General features: G+C 43.1%; 1 protein-coding gene across 1 annotated transcript in view; it reads left to right on the forward strand.

Annotated features, from left to right (window-relative positions):
• Positions 1–5,100: 5,100 nt before the first annotated feature.
• cpne5a (copine Va) overlaps positions 5,101–16,681 on the forward strand; it is a gene marked incomplete at both ends in the record, with an annotated part of 35,832 nt that continues 24,251 nt past the window's right edge. Inside the window, 3 exons of the mRNA XM_084479805.1 lie at positions 5,101–5,210; positions 14,763–14,803; positions 15,938–15,984. Of these exons, the coding sequence (XP_084335931.1) occupies positions 5,101–5,210; positions 14,763–14,803; positions 15,938–15,984 (198 nt within the window). The remainder of the gene's footprint in view (positions 5,211–14,762; positions 14,804–15,937; positions 15,985–16,681) is intronic.

A 16,681-nucleotide genomic window follows, 5' to 3' on the forward strand; every position in this document is an offset into this window, starting at 1 on the left:
TGAAGCGACACAGTGGCTGCTAAGAAAGGTTGAAGAGAAGGAGATGAAGCAGACTGCTGGGGGGGGGGTGATTTGTCTGTGTTTCCTCCGGACATGAGTGTGTGTGTGTCATCTGAGGCCGAGCAGAGTTAGTTCTACATCACCAAACTGCAAATATGAAACATCAACCTGCAATGAAATTACCTGGAAACCCTCCGATCGGACCAGAACCCACCAGGAGCCATGCATCACAACCTGTTGTTGACCATTTGCCAATCTTGCTCGGAGCAAACGGATGTGCAGAGTGTAATGAGGTGCTACGCCTGCAGCTGCTCTCCATTGATACTGCCACCAAGAAATTGGATTTTTTTAGTAACATCATTTCGACCATTCATTTCTACCAACCATCCGCATCACTGGCTGATTTCACAGATCACATCCATTGAATTGCTTTTATGGGAATTCTGTGGTTGGTTGCCATTTCAACCTGCATCTACTGGGTACACTACACACATGGCCGCAACATTGTCAGTCTTGGTTAAAGCTTGGTTTGGAGTTGTCATATGACAACTCCAAACCAAGCTTTAACCAAGACTGACAATGCATTGTCTTGGTTGGTGGAGTGCTCTGTCTTGACGACACCCTTGGTACCCTTTGCTTGACTTAGACTAGCAGGGTTCAAAGTGAGGCACCTATATACTGCAGATTTAGAATCAAGGTGGCTGTCATTTCTGAACCAATCTCATGGTCGTTCCAGTCGGTGGGCTCTTCTGCTGAATCCTCCGAGCTGTCACATATGGCTAGCCAGTAAATCTGTTAGAGGATATGAGATGTGCCAATATTATTTTATTTTATTAAAATGTAGATGCATTTCTGCAATCACAGTGCGGAATGATGAAAGCTTCTGCTTTCCATATGCAAGACAGCATTCAATAAACACACCGAGTTGTTTATTATCGAAAAGTGATTAGAATGATCCTGTCCCGAGAAAATCACAGACATTTATGTAGCAACCTTTAATATTACATTCCAAAACTCAACATTGAAATATTGTCATTTATAAGGTGATACTAGCATGCACTACTATCTGTCTTAATATGATTCTTAAAGATTTTTAGTTTGCAGTCTTTGGTTTAATTCCCCAGCAACACTTTATTTATCCTTTGACTTTTACTGACAGCCAATTGTCCGTTGCACGTAAGTGAGTCACATGTGTAATACATTCAGTGGACTCACAGTAAGACAGTGATAGGGAGCTGTGTTAATACGGTGAAACAAGGCAATTTTCTGCCGCCAACATGAACGGACACACCATGCTGCCCCCGTGACAGCAGTCCGGGCTGTGCACACAACCACTGCTCAATCAGAGAGAGGGATTACCTCTCTGTAACAGGGTCTGAATGATGAGCACTGTCACACACACACACACACACACACACACACACACATACTCACACACACACACACACACACACACACACACACGCACACGCACACGCACACGCACACGCACACGCACACGCACACGCACACACACACACAAACATCCTATTCCCCCCTCCTCTGATGCTTTCATGCTTTCTTTAAAGCTGTGTGGTTGACCGGTTGTCTCACTGTCAATTGCAAGATGAATGAGCCCGAGCCCAGCTTTGCCTTCCTTATAGTATGTGGATGGTCCATCGGTCTTCAATAGCTGGATCTTTGTCGTTCCCCCCCTTTTTTCCTGTCACTAAGCCAGGCAATACAACAGATCAATGGAGCAGTTAAGCATATCGTGTAGTGCAGCTCCCGATACTCAAGCTATGGATGTACTGCCTCCGGCACTGCGTCTTGTGATGTGCATTGCGCTGACTACTGTTCTGTAAAGAAGTGTACGGAGTGTCATCAAGCTGGAGGGATTAGCGCTCAGCATAGAATAAGTAAATGAGTAAATAAACAGGTTTCATGTTTCCATAAGCAAAGGGGCCTTATCAATTTATAATGTAAAACAAGAAAGGACATATCCTTCAATGTAGTTGCTTTGTATTAAATGTATCAATGCAAGACGTTTTTATTTGAGCTTGGTGAGTTGCAGAGAATTCTTTGTTGATGCTTCCCTTCTACTTTACGAACACCGGCAGAGGAGACTAATTTTCTCTCTGTTTTCCACTTCAGAAGGGAGAGGTCTTTGGGTTAAGGCTCTCCTCACATCCACGCTCTCTTGGTTTCTGTATTTCATTCTTCTGCCCGAGGTTTCTGGACCTGGAGTGGGGGATAAAGGTATGACTCCACTGGACTGTGAAACCTGCACAGAAATGTGTCTGAAGATTTCAGTCAATACAGTGTTCACTGTATGCATTGAACCGACGATTGGAGAGGCAATGTAGAATGTATAGTTTTAGAAAGGTAAGTTACTGCTATTAATATATAATTTATGTGTATGTATTATACATATATATATGTATATATATAATTCTAAATTCATTCATTTTTGTCAGTCTGCCCTTCAGTTCTTCCACCAGCTGAGCTCTGGGATTCCCGTTCCTGGTCCATTCCATTCCCACGGTAAGGTTTAAAGGCTATCAATACTTCATCCAGAGGGTCTGGGGGTTTTATCCTTGCATACTTCCAATGGCTAGTTGGTCTCAGCTCCGGGAAGGAGGCCCCTAAAACCGTTCACGAAGCCAACACCCCCTGCTGAGACCCAAACAAGGTCCTGTGTAATTACACCTTCCCCCAGGCAGGGGAGAGGGATCAGTCCGCCCCCCCCCCCCCCCCCGCTCCCACCTTGCCCCCGCCGTGGTGTGATCTGGGGAGAGGAATAAACGAGAGGCTGTGCGGTGGGGGTTGGGGGTTTAATGGAAGCTTTGAATAGTAGGTTTCTCGACTGGCACCAAGGGTCCTAATTATGCAGGGTATCATGAAGCAGAGTGAACGTGCATCCAGGAGCCGTGAGCAGTGCTGACCTCCCAATCAGCTTGCACACACGGATCCCATGTGCATGGTAAGTGGTGCATTTCCACCCTGTTCAGCCCTCCCTCAATGCCTGCCAAGGCCCACTGGGCCACCTGGAGTGTGATGGATTGCCTGGGGAACTTGCAGTTTAATGGAAAGGGCCTGATTTGCTTATGTGTGCTTATTTATCAAAGTGTGTGTGTGTGTGTGTGTGTATGTGTGTGTGTGTGTGTGTGTGTGTGTGTGTGTGTGTGTGTGTGTGTGTGTGTGTGTTTGTGTGAATATGCAAGTGTGTGTACTTTTTCCTTATATTATGTAGCCGTTTTTCAATGGTCAATGCATGCATTATGAAAGTTCAGGCAGTTAAGAGCGTCAAAAAAATTATGAATAACGGAAGGTGACGTCGTAAATAGATGAGAGTGGATGACAGAGGCGTCACTAGGTTTTAAGGACAGGGGGGGCTTAGCCCCAAGGAGATGCACAGGATGTTTCACAAACAGCTAGCAAAGACTGAGAAATTATTTATTAGTTACTAGTAGTTATTTATTAGTATTTATTAACAGTCTTTTTTTAATACAGTAGAACAATAAACAAAGGTTTGCAAAGTAGCAGTATGTTTACAGCATTAACAAGAAAAAAAATTGCTACAATTACAAGTTACTTGGTGGAAGCATAAAAGAATGCCGTCTGTTTTTAAGGGTGGCAAATCGGTCTATCATTCTGTTGTGACTCAGATGCTGAAGCTCTGCTTTTTCAATTGACATGACTGCAAGACTGTGAAGTCTTTTCTGACCCATTGTTTGACGCAGCCAGGAGTGCAGCCGACGCAGTGCACTTAAGGACCTTTCACATGAGCAGCTGCTTACAGGCACTGTTAGGGCAACTTGGATGGTTGCCTTCAGAGAGGGAAACATGTCTGAGTCAAGAAGGTTGTGCACAGACAAGATATCTTCAGGTGAACATCCAGCCTCTGTTTTCCGGGCAAGAAAGTTTCTGGCCACCAGAACCTCCTCTGTTTTCAGGTCAATGCTGTAGTGTTTTGCAAGTTCATTCAATGCAAATAATCAATGCAAATGCAATAATGCAAATAATAATAATCAATTATCAATGCAAATAATAATAAATCATCCACTGGATGATTTATTATTATTTGCATTCCAGTATAACTGTGTTTGCATCACTAAGGGGATACAGTGTTTGCACTGTTTATGTTAAACATATTCTCATTATATGCGGAGAAAACAATCCCAAAAGTCCCGAGGAATGTAATTGTCTGATGTAATGGGGGAGTATGTTCCTATAGCGCTGTATAAACCGATCCGTATACACATACATGTTTCAGATGTGTCTAAACATCCACATAGGTTGATGTTTTCCACGATGCCTTCGGCGTCTGAAAACAATATAGGCAAATGGAGACTCTCACACTTCCGCTTAAGTTAACGAATAACTAGTTACGGGATCGAAATAGGTTGCAATAATATACGATGTATATAATATGTTATAATATACCCTCGAGTCGACACATAACCAGCATATGACATTTCAATAGATACGACTCCATAGGACAACTTCACAGTAAAAGCACCGCTCGCGCGGAGCTGTCCAGGTTCTGATTGTGCACGGACAATCAGAAAATTAGTTTTAAACCGCGGTACTTTATCCATATGTATTTCGTCGTGCACAACAATATAACAATATAAATGCTTTCACGAAGAGGTAAGCTTTTCATGGGTCTTGCATAGCCATAATCTACACCGATAATTGTTAAACTGTGTAGCCTAATGTATGTGTGAGTAGAAGTCACCGCCGCATGTGAAAGAATGCAGAAAGTGGGTGGAGTTCGGGAGAGGGAGGGGGAGACAGGGGGGGGGGGGGGGGGGGGGGAGAGTTTCCAAATCCTCCACCGCCGGGAGAGACCAGACCAGTCCTTGCCTGTAAACTGCCAAGTTCACACACAGAACTGCCCGCAATTTCCCCATCGCCAAGTCAATTGGCAGATTTTTGCTGGTTCCCAATTGAACCGGCTTTAATGGTGTTTACACTCCGGCGGAGATGACTTACATCTGACCGCACTCTCTCTCCGCGCCCTTTCTCCACTCTCTGTTCATCACTCTCGGCTCTCGTGGAAACACACTTGTGGCGAGGCTGTGCGAACCGGGGAGCAGTCCCGGGTCTCCCGCACACATGGAGGGAGACGTTATGGACAAACTGGAGGCCATGGCCACCGTGTGTGACTTCGATCCCATAACGGGCAGCATCCCGGCCACCAAAGTTGAAATCACCGTGTCATGCAGGTAAGTCCGAGACGCTCATGTCGCCGACCCGTGCCTCTGCGTCAGGCTTTCGGTCTGGGTCCGTGCCTTCTGTGAGCGTTGACGAGAGATTCAGCACTAGCTGGGTAGTAATGGTAGGCTTATGAATACTTCCAACTTATTATGATATAGCCATTCAAACTGTACAATATTTTTCTTGATTTTTAGGGAAAGGGGGTATTTCGACCCCCTCAAGCTAGTGTCTTAGCAGTGTACAACTTGGGTAGAGGTTACATTTGAACGTGTTTAAGGTTCAAATGAAGTATCCTAACGCATCGCTTGGTTGGCTGTAGTCAGTGTTTCCCGCCTCGAGAGTCGCGTGCCACATCGACCGTTGGGAGTCGGTCGGCCAGTGTCTCCCTTGAGGCAAAGTGCATGCAAATGTGAATATGTATTTTTACCCTAAATTACCAGTATTAACGTGTTGTAATAGTACTTCAGTAGGCTATTTGATATTCATTTCTGTAGTTTTGTCGTTACTTCATAAGGCACTTGCCATCGTTCAATGTGGGTGTGGTGCAATGAGCGCTGGGAACACCTTTAAAATCCAGCTGAAACAGCTTGATACAGCAACGTCTGGCTATTCATTACAGTAAATTAAGTGAATACAACGTTATAAAGGGAGCATAATCGATACACATTGACAGGATTATTGACATCATTACATGTATGTATTGATTTCCTCATAAGTTTCAATAGCAACGTTTTGTTCTCACCGGAGGCGACACCATTACAGTACCTAGGCCTATTCAGTATTTGCAAGTATGTGCAAAGTTATGCACTCCAATTTACACCTTTCTATTTGTTCATTTCTATGTTGCAATGTCTATTTTGAAATTCATTAATACGCCACATTTAATGTATTTTATTTAAACATTCATCAAATCTTTACTTGAAACCATTGTTATCATCTTTAGTTAAACCTAAATATCATAACCAGTGTGGCACACAGTGCAACAATACAGTAGGAGACAAGGAGTTTACATCTTGAATACAAAATATGCATTTTTCATACAATATAGGCCTATAATGGAGGAGTAGGCCTATATATACCTCTAAGCACAGTGGGACTCATGCCAGAGTAGAATCTGGCATAGGTTTCTGCTCTACTGTGCATTAACACAAAATGCTACATAAAGTGCACTTCTGGAGCAAGAGTGGGTGAACATATGTTGGGTTGTGTTGAGAGTGGGTGTGCACTTGTGATGCATATGTCTTAACCTGTAACCTAACCATGTGACTGTGTTTCGGATTGTTATGTATCGATTTCTGGTGTGTGTGTGTGCGTGTGTTGAGCATTCTTTGTGAAACTTGAATATTTCTGAGTGTGCTCATTATGCTGCTGTGGGCTCCTGTGTGAGAGCCTTCTGGCGGTGATCTGTAATTCCCTTTTGCCTTGCTCCAGGGCACCTCGCTATTACAGAGAAAATCTGTTTTCATGGTCTTAAAATATCCTCTGCTTCAGATGACTATTATTCTGTTTTCACTCCATGTAGCTTTTTTGGTAATGTTTCAATGCAAAATAATATGATTGAATATTAATAACATTTTTTAAAAAGAGTTTAAAAAGCAAACCAACCCAATTGAATTATTAACCTCCTGAAATACCTGCACATGGACCAAATAAACAAAATAAATGGACCAAAGTCTTTCCATAGCCTCTCCTCCAGGGGTTTCACAGCCACTAGTCTGCATAACAAAGAGAAAGAAGCGCACTCCGTAGAGCAGAGCAAACAGCACCACACCACTGTGTAATTGATTTGGCGCAGCTGTGTGCTCTGAGATTGCGGTGGAACAGAGAATTGCACTGCATCTCTCACCTCTTCCCCGGCGCCCCTTCATACCCTCACTGCAGTTGTGCTGGCTGACAAACTGGAGGCATTGAAAAAAAAAACACATACTTTCTCAGTTGATAACAGAGCGATAGCCCAGTGTTTCTCCTTGCTCTGTCTCTCTTTTGCTGGTTTCTCCCATATAGGTCAGCTCACACAGTAAGCCCAAAGCTACTACATTTGGGAGGGTTCGTTTGCTAACATGAAGATGAAATGACTGCAGGAGACTGAAGAGAGTTCCCTTTATGTGTGTGTGTGTGTGTTTGTGTGTGTGTATGTATGTGTGTGTGTGTGTGTGTGTGTCTTGTGACATGTGGCAATATGGCGTAATACGGTCTTTACTCTCTCAAGTATTGATAAGTGGGATTTGTCTAGTAAGGTTCTAGCTACGGTTTAATGGTGTAGTTGTGAATTGTCACTTTATGATGTAACAGATTGTGAAAAAACATAAACTATCTTACATCTAGTGTCACAGTCTGAAATAACATGGACAAACAATGGGATTCAAGATTTTCTGAGATTTTTGTTTCACTTTAATACACACCACAATTAATTAGATCTCAAAACCAGTTCAGATGGCACGACTAACTTATAAAATACAATTCATCCACATAATCCTTAGTTGCAGTCCTTAGTGTAACAAATACAAATCTGTTCTAACTAAAGAAGCTGGGCCTGGATCTTACAGCATTCTCCACTAGTTCACAAAGGCAACCAGCAACCAGCCTTTCAGTAGCCAAACCCGACCAGGGTGATTCATCAACACCCTAGGCACCCGTCTGCAGGACTAATATGGTGTTTACGGCTTACACAAAACATTTTCTGTTCCCGGTGTTAATGTCAACATGTTCACTAATGTTTTCCTACGCTGCCTCCGTGCTCCAGCATAGCCATTCATTTTCCAGGATGGATTGGTTAGAGGACCACTGCACCAATCAATGTATTCCACAGCTGGGAGGATTTAATGGGACCGGGCCACCCTGGTCCCCAGGGATTCATTACCTACCAAAACACAAGATTACGGAGGTCACATTACTTCGACCATCCACTGATAAACACCAGCTAGGGAAAAACCCATAGCCCCCCCGCCCCCAATGTGTGTGGAAGGCGGCTGATTGCTACATTCTCCAGGGTTGGTCCAAATCTTGTAGAATTCCTCTCAATTAAACCTCCCCCCCACACACAAGCATACACACACACATCCACACATACATACATACACACTAGGGCTGTATAACCAAAGAAAATCTTGGTTGACTGAAATTCACCAACTCTACAAACGATTGAAAAATTATAAAAAGTATATACAAATTAAAAAATAAATTATCTGCAAGTTATCTCTCCATTAACCTTAATCAGTCGTAGTACACTCTCCTCCTGACAGCCTAAATTCAGGTATGGCTTTTTGGAGTAAGTCACTGGGTTTCAGCTCTGCTCATGGTCAGAGTCTGACTCGGTTAGTGCAGAGCTTCTATGTAACAAGCTTGCTGTTCAGTCTGTATGGTCCATCAGTAATCGCTGAATGGTGATTGTCCAATAACATGGCCGCCCTGCGCCCTGCACTACACGCACATTTGCCTAGTTAACTGAAATTCAACTTTCCTCCCCTCCCCCTTCCTTCCCTTCACTTCACCGCAAGCCTTTGCACAATAGCTTGCCCCATGCGATACTGCGTCCAATACAATTTGACACATGGGAGGGAGATGTTTGGAGGTGTCACCAAACGTGAGGCTAACTTGTTTGCTGGGGTCGGCCCATAGAGCGGGTCACACCATGCTAGCTATGAAAGGCTGCACCGAGCAGGTTCAGATGATTAAATTAGGGGTTTTGTTCTGTGTTTTATGTTTTGGGTCCCAAGGTACCAAGTCTGATACATTCATACTCAAAGCCTACCGGGCGTTAAACATGAAAGTTGGCAGAGCATCACAGACAACATGAAAAAAAACATACAGTTTTTACTTTTTTGTCATCCTCTTTAACCACATGCTGCCAGACATGACATGGGGTCAATTAGTTTGTGTAGCCGAGTTAATGAGTAGACTAGTAGTCACCCTTAAATTGAGTGAAAACCTCCTGTCTTATAAGTTTTAAAGTCTATAAAACCATACCGTTATTATAACAGAAACTACGGAGCCTTGAATATTATTTATATTGATAATTAATGTTATTTTAAACAAAATAAACAAATCACTCAAAAATAAAATACATCGGTCTCCATATGTCCCTCCTGAAAATAATGGATTAAGAATAGTTTTTTTCATGATGAAAGTACCACCAGCGATTACCCGGCCAATGAGTATTTGGTCGAACAAATGAATCAATCAACCAATCGACCAACCAACTACACCACACACACACACACACACATATGCACACACACACACACACACACACACACACACACACACACACACACACACACACACACACACACACACACACACACGTAGCCACAGGGAATCAATGTGGTGCTGTAATGATTAGGACATGTGACTTCACGGCTAGATCTGTCAAAAACAATTGTTGGTGTGCAGGAATGGGAATTCGATCTGCGTAACTAACCCAGTGTTTATTTCATTGTATTTTCTCTCACCTCCTTGACGACATTCATCTGCAAGTCTTTGCTCGATACATTGAGCTTCAGATTATGCGTATCAGCTCTCTATACAGAAGTCTTGTGTAATTATTCAAATCAAACTATGTGACCTGGTTTCTTGGATGAAACGCCCTCTTGTGTTTCCGCGACTATAAAGAAAACTCGTAAGTTGAAATGAATTGGTTTTGTGTTCTATCACCAGAGAATGAAATATGAATTGAGGAGCGCTCCGAAGTAGAACACGTTTTGCAAATAGCAATGGAACATGAAGCATGTGTAGGGTTGGGGGGGGGGGGGGGAGACGACACAACTGAGAGTGTCGAGCTCTCATGTTTAGTAATGGCCCTCCTCGACACTGCACCAGTGTTTTAATGGCGGCGAAGACCCTCACAGGTCGATGGAGTGAATAATTATGCATGAACCCGTGACACAGTGAAAATGAGTTTGGAGCACAAGAAGTGTTGCCCATGGGAGTGTCTATGTTATTAATATATTCTCATTTAGGATGAAAGGCATATGGAACGGCGGCCAGGGGAGGCATGGGGGGTGGGGGGGCTACCCCTGGCGAGACGGTGACGCTGTGCCGGTGGGTTATGACACTTTGCAGGTTCCCCGGTGCCATCCTCGAGTGTAGATTTGGTCTGGGGTAACGGGGAAATATTGCTCACAGTTCAGTTCAAATCACTCCAGGCAAATAATGACGGCGCCTTTCATTTTTTAAATTTTTCCTTGTATTTCCAGGGAGCTTCCAAAATAGTTGGAGGGTGTTGTGGTTGGCTTTGTGTAGTTGGGAGGGGGGGCTTTGCTTGACCTTGTTTGGCTTTGGGGTGTGGAGCAGCTGATGCAATGTCTGTGCTGGGTTTTGGCAGCTGAGGTTTTGTTTCAAAGATGATTTCACCACTTATTATCCGGATGGTGAATGCTTTCTGATTGGCTGAGCACAGCGCTAAGCGGGTCTACTCTTCTCAGGTTACACTCACACCTGTCAATGTCTCAGTGCTTGGAGAGCTGTCACATCACCTCGTTCGCTGTGTGTGTTCATTTGTTGACGGGTGGTTCTTGTGGGGGCTGTGCGCAAGATATTATGGGTGGTGATCGCATTATCATTTGATGTGTATATTTAAAATGCATGCGTCTTACAATTCTTCTAGTAGTCAGCGAGTCATGCTAATTACAGTGCTTCAGCCATCTCCTATTGCGTTTTTGTCACCCAACTTAGCTCATTGCGGGCCTACACTGTGTCACCACCACTTACACACTTCCTCCTCTCGGCTACTTCCACATGTTTTTCACTGCCCCCCATCCCCTCCCAACCCCACCATCTCCTCTATCAGTGTTAGTTCAAAAAGCCAAATGCTGCACACGCTTTGGAAGCTTAAATGTTCTTGACTCTCAAGTTAGCTAATTAATCTCGGTATGCAAATGTATGAGTCTGTGTATGTGTATGTTTATGTGTATGTGTAAGTGTATGTGTTAGAGTATGTGTGAGTTGATCAGTAGTGTTAGTGTCTATGTATGCATATGCAAATATGGTGTATATACATTTATGCATGTGCATAATTTTGCATAGAAAGGGGTGAAAACAGATTGACAGCTCAGGCATTTTCACACTAACAGACACTGGATGAGGTGTAATTGGGATGCATTTACAATAAGCTTTGTGGAAAGTACCCTTCAAGTGTCATAGTATCTACACTTAAATATTCCCCACTAACTCTCAGATGCCAGCAATCACCACACAGACCCTGGGCTGTCGCAGCACGCAATTAGCAAGGGTATTATTCCTGGTCCAAACATTAAGCAGACGCAGTTACGGCATTGGTGCACGCATTGGAGCTTATCCGCGTGTCCACATTTACTGGACCAGTAAAGAGCTGTTGGGTTTTTATGTGTGAGATTCGCTCTTCTTACAAGATGGCCGTGGAGGGATTGTTCTTCTTTGGATAGTGTACACCTGGAGGATCCCATGATGACCAGAACCTTAATAATTAAACAGATGGTGGTGAAGGAGACACCTGCTGCCATCACGGTGAAGGTTAGCAGATGTATCCGTGGCTAATAGAGACACCAGAATGTCTAAATATCCTGGGTGTAATGACAGAAAGGCCTGGGGGACGAAAGTAGCATTAACAGCTGCATGATCTGCATCCCCATCACGCTTGAGCTAGATAAACAAAATCCAATTAGCCTCATGCAGTAGAGAATTAATTTAGTAAAGCTTTTAGGAATATGTTATTTTCTCTGATATGGTTTCTCTTCAATGGAAAACGAGTTTGATAATGAAAACCCAGATGCATTATAGGTAGTACTAGCTGTTTATCTTTTTGTTACACAAATGGCTCTACTTTAATGGGCCAAATGTAGCTCCCCTCACCCTGAGGTGTATGAAGCAGTACGTTTGTGAACATCCGTGTCTTGTCTCACATGACACAGATCTTGGCACACATTGCTATGGAAACATCTTTGCTGAACTGCCTGCATTTCAACCCCAACGTCACAACCAAGTGTAAATACAGTGTTTCGATTTTCTCAGGTGCAATCATTATATTTTTGTCTGTGGCTGTTGATAACAAAACAAATCACTACACTTGTTCCCTGCTCGCCCAATCCGTGATTACTTCCTCCACAAAGAGGGAGGACTCATTGCAAATCTCTGTCATCAACCGACAAAAGGCCCATTTAAAGTCTCTGTGTCTTCATGGGTCTTTGCATACATTCAGGATGCAGAAGTTTAATTATGCTTTTAAAAGAGAGAAAATGGTTGTTCTTGAAAAGAAACATAAGAAGAGTGCTTGGAAAAAGTGACCGCCTAATGAGAAAGTGGAAAGCCATCCTTGCCTTGCTCTTTATATCAGATTACAGAGCTACACTAAATGTGTGTTTGCTAATGCAGGGATATACTCTGATAAGTCCTGTACTTTTTAGGAACCAGTGAATAGGAACATTGTAATGCCCACATTGTAATGCTCACCGCACATTGTTATGCCCAATCATATTCAGGTGAATTATCTCCACTATGAAGGAGCTCTCTTTCCTTACCATTAGGACTTCGACGTTTCGCAGAGAGTCTAACAAGGCCTATAAATAGTAGACTTGTCAGAAATCATTAACAACCAAGCACAAAAACGGGTGACAAAGTGCAGTGAATTCAGGAATTTAAGTTTGGTTTGTATTCCAAAAAATATGTTTTCAAATGAGGGCAACCATCAAAATATATACAGGGGTGTGAAGGGTCTACAGCTTTATATGGTAAACTCCTTTGCTTAGAGGTATTTATGAGGGAAGTGAGGGAAAATATTTCAAAATGCGATTTTTGATGCATAAGGTCAGTTGACTTAATCTTTACTGGATGCATGGGTAGAGACAGAAACTCTTTGATTGAATCAGAAAGTCCATCACACATCTTACATTTTCACGCTCAATTTTCCATGGTGGAAACAAATTATAGCATACTTGATGCACATTTAAAAATAAGAAATGAAGATATACAAACTCAACCTAATGTACTGAAAATAATCACATCGCAATGTCCACTGTTGGGCCAATGGAACAACGATCAGGTCTATGCCTCTTTAGACTTTAAATAAAAGACAACATTATTACATTCATAGCAAAGCGGAACAGAAGTAGTGCCTGCATTATTGTATAATAATTAGCGCTGTCAAAATGAGTGTGTTAATAACGCGTTAACGCAATCTTCTTTTAACGTGATTAATAAAAATTGACACAATAACGCACTTTTACTGTTTACAATTCCCAAACCTGTGGTGCTCCGTGTTCCATAAGTTTCATATTCAACCCACACTGAGTGAGTCAATAAAACTCCCTCAATATCACTTGATCTAGTCATTCCATTTGAGTTAACTCACCAATAATATGCGATTAACATGATTAAAACTTTTAATTGTTGCCCAGCCCTAATATATATATATAATATATATGTACTTTATATATTATAATATTAATGAAACACAAATAGCTATGAACTCAGTAAGATGGAATTAAGGTTGATGGCGACAACAACATTGTGCAGCCCAATGTTGGAGCCTGTTGTTGTCTTTAGGTTAATTTTCTGTGTTGGTTGAAATGGCATTGGTCATTTCAATTTTCAATTATCCCTCCCCTCTGTTCCGTGTGAGTACATAGACTGAAGGTGATGGACGGGCTAATTGGATGAGTGGAATGAATGGCAGACAACACTCAGGTTGGTCAGACATAAAGGCCGCTAGTGGAGTCCGGCTTTATTTTTCTTTGGCGATAATTACAGTGACAATGTACCAACTGTGTTCAGGTCAGCCTTTGGCTAACACTGTGACCCAAATGAAGCTGTCTCTGACGTCTTTGTACAATTCTACCATGTGACAACGGGTTCTGATTCCGGCATGACAGAATTATGTTTCAATAAGTGATGACCGCTGCTTGAATCGAGTTTTACAATGTCATACATATTCATCATGGTTCTATTGTTCACCACCAAAGAGAAAGCGATTTTCCACTGCACTGTTATTTATCATCGCTGTGCAGAACACATGGCAGATTTATTGGTGTATCATTCATATGATTCCCCAATTTTATTGCTGAAGTTGTATTCTTCTCATCTGCCTCTCGATCGGAACCAGAATTACATTGTTTGATTGCATTGATGCTACACATCACACTATTCATTCAAAATGTATTTAACAGTTTTTTTTGACAGTAGGCAACTGCAGTGGCATTTAAACGGAGGATGAGTAAGGTATAAACCAGAGTTAGAGTGCACCTCCTCTCTGCTTTGTTTACTAGCTGCAAGCTACACTCACGCTGCATGGAAAAACCTTCACAAAATCTGCAGACAGATTCTTATTCCCCTTTGTCCTTCTTTGAAGACATGAGGGTAATGTACTGTCCTGAAGTACAAATAAACCACCGATAAGATTATTTTCAAAAGAGTTATTAAGAAAGTATGACACTAATAACCCTCATCAGTTTTCTTTATTGCTTCATGTATTATAGACATTTGCAAATAAATCACCTAGATTGGTGCAATTTAAAAAAGATAACTCACCAGCTCCGATTGATTGAATATAATTTCTGACCTCGCCCTCTATGTTATTCTTTCTCTTGCAGGAATCTTTTGGACAGGGACACATTCTCCAAATCGGACCCACGTGAGTCACCAACATGAACATTAACTTCATGATATCCATATCCGACAACACCGACATAGTTGAATAGAAAACTTTGGTGAACATTCAGGAGTAAAGCGACGGAAAGGCATCTCACCTCTCATTACCTCTCGGCAAGTGAGCGGTTTCAGTGAGAATGCAACGCATTAACAGCCCTTTCATTTCACACGTATCCTCAGATTTCAGCCGCCTTAACTGAGATTCAGTTCACCTCCACTGTTTCAAAGGGTTCTTTCAATAACCGCATTCCATTTGCACGATGATGTGACAGGCCCCTGCTTACGAGAGCCACCAAAAGTACCTTAATGCATGCAGGATATAGGAAGTCAGCCTTTGAATACAAATAGGCATCTTTCGGTAAGACACCGAGCCACCATCTTGCAGCCCCCCGGGGTTATCCCCGTTAAGCCATTACCTTACATGCATCGTGGGAGCGGGTGAACACAGGAATCACGGAATGGGCTCGGGAGTCAACCTTTTGTTTTTTCTTACCTTCATTTTGGAGGTAAATAGCATCCAAGGGATGAATACCTCCCTGGAACTGATTTGTATTCTTGCGGAGGCATGGAGGCCCCCGTAGGACGTGTGACAGGTCATGTCGCCCTTGTACGCACCCTTTCCCTGACTCCATCCCCCCGACCTAACCCAAGTCACGGCAGCCGTAGGAGCCGGGCGGACCCCCCTGTTAAGGAGCTGTTGTGTTCTAATTGTGTTGCGCTGTGTGACTTCCACCATAACCGGCTGTTCCTTGTTAACCCGTGGAGATCACGCCTATAGGGCTTGACACGCACCGGTATGACAACCTCTTCCGCACTACGTGTGTCAAGGCATCAGGGTGTATTGTGGGGGGAATTTATGATGAGAGGTAAACAAATACAAAGCCTTTTTACACAGTAACCGTGCATTCATATTTTACAGCTGGTAACTCCTTTATCATCTGTGAAATATGAATACAGCTGAAAACAGGACTTCATGATCTGTGAACTGCTCTGTATAGTGTGTCCTAGGAAAGGGTCATGTTTATCATTTACTTATTTCCCTCTCTCTTTCTATCTCTCTTTATCTCTCTGTCTCTCACTCTCTCTGTCGCTGGCTCAATCTCTGTGTCTCTCTCAGTGGTCGTACTGTATACCCAGGGAGTGGAGTGCAAACAGTGGAGAGAGGTAAGTCAAGACAGCCTTTTTCTCTGCCGGCTCCATCAGCTAGTCTCTCTATTCTCCCCTCATCTGACCTAGAATCTGCCAGCACAACCCTCCCCCCAATGCCCTGCATTCCCCCAACACTTGCAATCACTCACCATTGATCCACCCTATGAATATTCATGCATTGCTGGGCCTGGGCCTTTATTCCACCATGTAAAACCGTCTGGGTAAGTCTTTGACATTTGCCACAACCCGAAATAACCTCAACTTCTAGGGCATCATGTGCTTGATGATTCACACTTAAGATTATTTTTGGTAATCACCAAACCCCCGCAACCATCTACTGGATGAGGAGGACGATCCAAGGTGATGATTCTCCCTAGTGGTGCGGCCAGGCACCAATGGACTGATTAACATGCAGAGGAAACTTGCGCCCGTTGACCTTTTGCTACGGCTTGTCAGCAGGGAGGCTTTCGCTCAAACAAACACACCTATGGCATAGTAATGACACCACTGCCCCTCAATATTCGGGGAACTTGGCGTTAACTGAAAGGCGCACTGTAAAGGAGCAAAATAACAACGGGTTGCAAAACGGACAACGCACTGTTTATTTTTGTATGTGCAGCAATGTGTTCAGCAAACTTACATCCAGCCGTCCCAAAAACAACAACAGTCCGTCGGCTCATTTAACTCCTCTTGCCTTCATTCAGCTGTTCCT

Source organism: Micromesistius poutassou (assembly GCF_964030765.1).
Source record: "Micromesistius poutassou genome assembly, chromosome: 15".
NCBI classification, from domain to species: Eukaryota; Metazoa; Chordata; class Actinopteri; order Gadiformes; family Gadidae; genus Micromesistius; species Micromesistius poutassou.